The sequence below is a fragment of the Bison bison genome, unplaced genomic scaffold (assembly GCF_000754665.1).
Source record: "Bison bison bison isolate TAMUID 2011002044 unplaced genomic scaffold, Bison_UMD1.0 scf7180017864524, whole genome shotgun sequence".
In the NCBI taxonomy this organism is placed as follows: domain Eukaryota; kingdom Metazoa; phylum Chordata; class Mammalia; order Artiodactyla; family Bovidae; genus Bison; species Bison bison.
The window spans coordinates 145,151-147,193 of record NW_011495075.1 but is presented as its reverse complement, the minus strand read 5'-3'; the positions used below and the strand labels follow the sequence as shown (position 1 = coordinate 147,193).

Below are 2,043 nucleotides of genomic sequence, written 5' to 3'. Positions count from 1 at the left end.
GGGCGCCACTCCCAGCTCCCCTGCCCATTGCCGTGTGACTTGGGCCAGCTCCCTGCCTGTCTTTGCTCCTCATCTGTAAGTGGCAGGGCCTGACACAGGAGAGGTGTTTGTTGAACATGGAGTGGTTGCACCTTACAGGCATGAGGTGGGGAGAGCTATGCAGGCTGGTCTGGACGGAGGGTCGGCAAGTGGAGGGGCTTGGAGCAGAGTCCACATGGAGGCCAGCAAGGCAGCACGGCAGCAGGGGACCAGGGTGGGGGCGACAGGTTCAGGAGGGCATCAGACCCAGGTCATGAGCCTTTCATGCCGCCTGTGCCTGAGGGCAGGATGGGGTTGACCTGGGATGGGGGTCGTGGGGGCCGGGGGTTGGAAGGTGGAGAGAGGGGAGCAGTGTCTGAGGTGGGACTGACTCCATGAGGCAGGGACAGCAGCTGATTCTGGACTGGGGGGTCCTGCTGAATGAACCGTGTCTCGGGAGGATAGGGAGCCCCCACAGTCTGTATACGGAGGCCACATTCTCTTTGCCACAGTGACGTGGAGCACAGGGGCAGGCCCAGTGTCCCGTGGGTGAGCAGGGCCTCACCTGCTTTGTCTCGCCCTGTCTTCTTGCCCTGCAGCACCAGTGTGAGGCCCCCGGCTAGCTCGGTCAAATTAGGCCTGAAGATGGAGCAATACCTCTCGGCCATACAGGTGAGCGGGCCGGTCACTGGAGTGTGCTAGACGTGCCTGGGGACTCACCCTCCAGGGTCAGCGGCCTGTGCTCTCTGCTCCCAGAGATCAGAGTCTGTCAAGGGTGCAAGCCCGTCCCGCACTGAGTTCCTCGTGGCTCCTGTGGATGTCGCCAGCAAGCGCCACCTCTTCGAGAAAGAGCTGGTGGGCCAGAGCCGAGAGGGCCCAGCTTCCAGCCGCAAGGTGAGTGGCTCTGGCCCGCCAGGCATCTGCAGGCCACTGAGGCTGGGGTGTGCAAAGCTGGAGCCTGGGCACTGCAGGACAGCTCCGTGCTTTCCTGCGTCCATCTGGCGGACTCAAGGGCCCAGCCATACCTGTCGCTGAGCCCCCAGCTCAGCTGTGCACACAGCTCTGGGGAAGGGTCCCGTGGCCTGGCCGTGTAGATGTGGTGAGGGGGGCCCTCTGGAGATGCCAGCCTGGCCCCAAGGTGGGAGCTCTCTTCTCAGGAGAACTTGGAGCTCTCAGGGTTGGTGAAGTCACGGCTCAGGTGGATCAGCAGGATCCAGGAGTCAGCACAGCAGGGCCCACAGGTACCGTGTGTACCCCTCTGGCCCCAGTCTCCCTGCAGGCCTCTCATAGTGGGATGACCCATCAGGGGAGGGACAGCCCTGAGTGCAGTGGAGATGCTCTGCACACGGGATGGCCGTGTGGAAGCCTGAGGGTCAGAGAGCGGAAGGAGGAGGGCCTGGGGTCCTCCCCCAGGAAGGGGTGGGTCAGGGGCTCTGCAGCAGCCTAGGCCTGGTCTCTCTCCTCATACCCAGAACCAGGAGACACAGAGGGAATTGGCAGCTGGCAGGAAGCCCCAGTGGAGGAAGAAGCCAGAGGCCCCGCTGGGTACCAAGGTGAGTGGGGGCCCCGGGGTCAGGGCAGCTGTCCCTGGAGAACGTGGGCTGGCAGGCACCCACTCCTCCACTGCAGGCCTGGCAGGGGGTGCCTGGCGGGCAGGGCACATGCGGGCTCCTAGAAGCCGACTGCTGCAGGGAAGACACTTGACCCAGAAGCAAGCCTGGACCCTGAGACCCCCAGCCCCAGTAAATGCTCCGTGTCCCAGAAGATCTCTGTGCTGGAGGAGAGAGCTGTCTCAGGAAAGAGGGAAGTTCCAGACAAAGCCAGCGACTCGGAGAAGAGACCGATGTCTGAGAAAGCCACCGTCTTCAAGAAGACCCCAGTCCCCGAGATACAGCCGGCCCCAGGCAGGGCCATGGCCCCATTGAGGCCCCAGGACTGGGAGCACTCAGCCTCAGCAGAGTGCCCGTCCAGCCCCGGGGAGCAGCGGGGCACTGGGCCTGAGAAGGAGCCTGAGTCTTCGGCGGG

The 2,043-nt window shown here is 63.9% G+C and overlaps 1 protein-coding gene across 1 annotated transcript in view; it reads left to right on the top strand.

Moving 5' to 3' along the window:
• Positions 1-2,043, top strand: part of LAD1 (ladinin 1) — a 21,562-nt gene that overhangs the window by 9,371 nt on the left and 10,148 nt on the right. Inside the window, exon 8 of the mRNA XM_010831107.1 lies at positions 775-912. Coding sequence (XP_010829409.1) covers positions 775-912 — 138 coding nt within the window. The remainder of the gene's footprint in view (positions 1-774; positions 913-2,043) is intronic.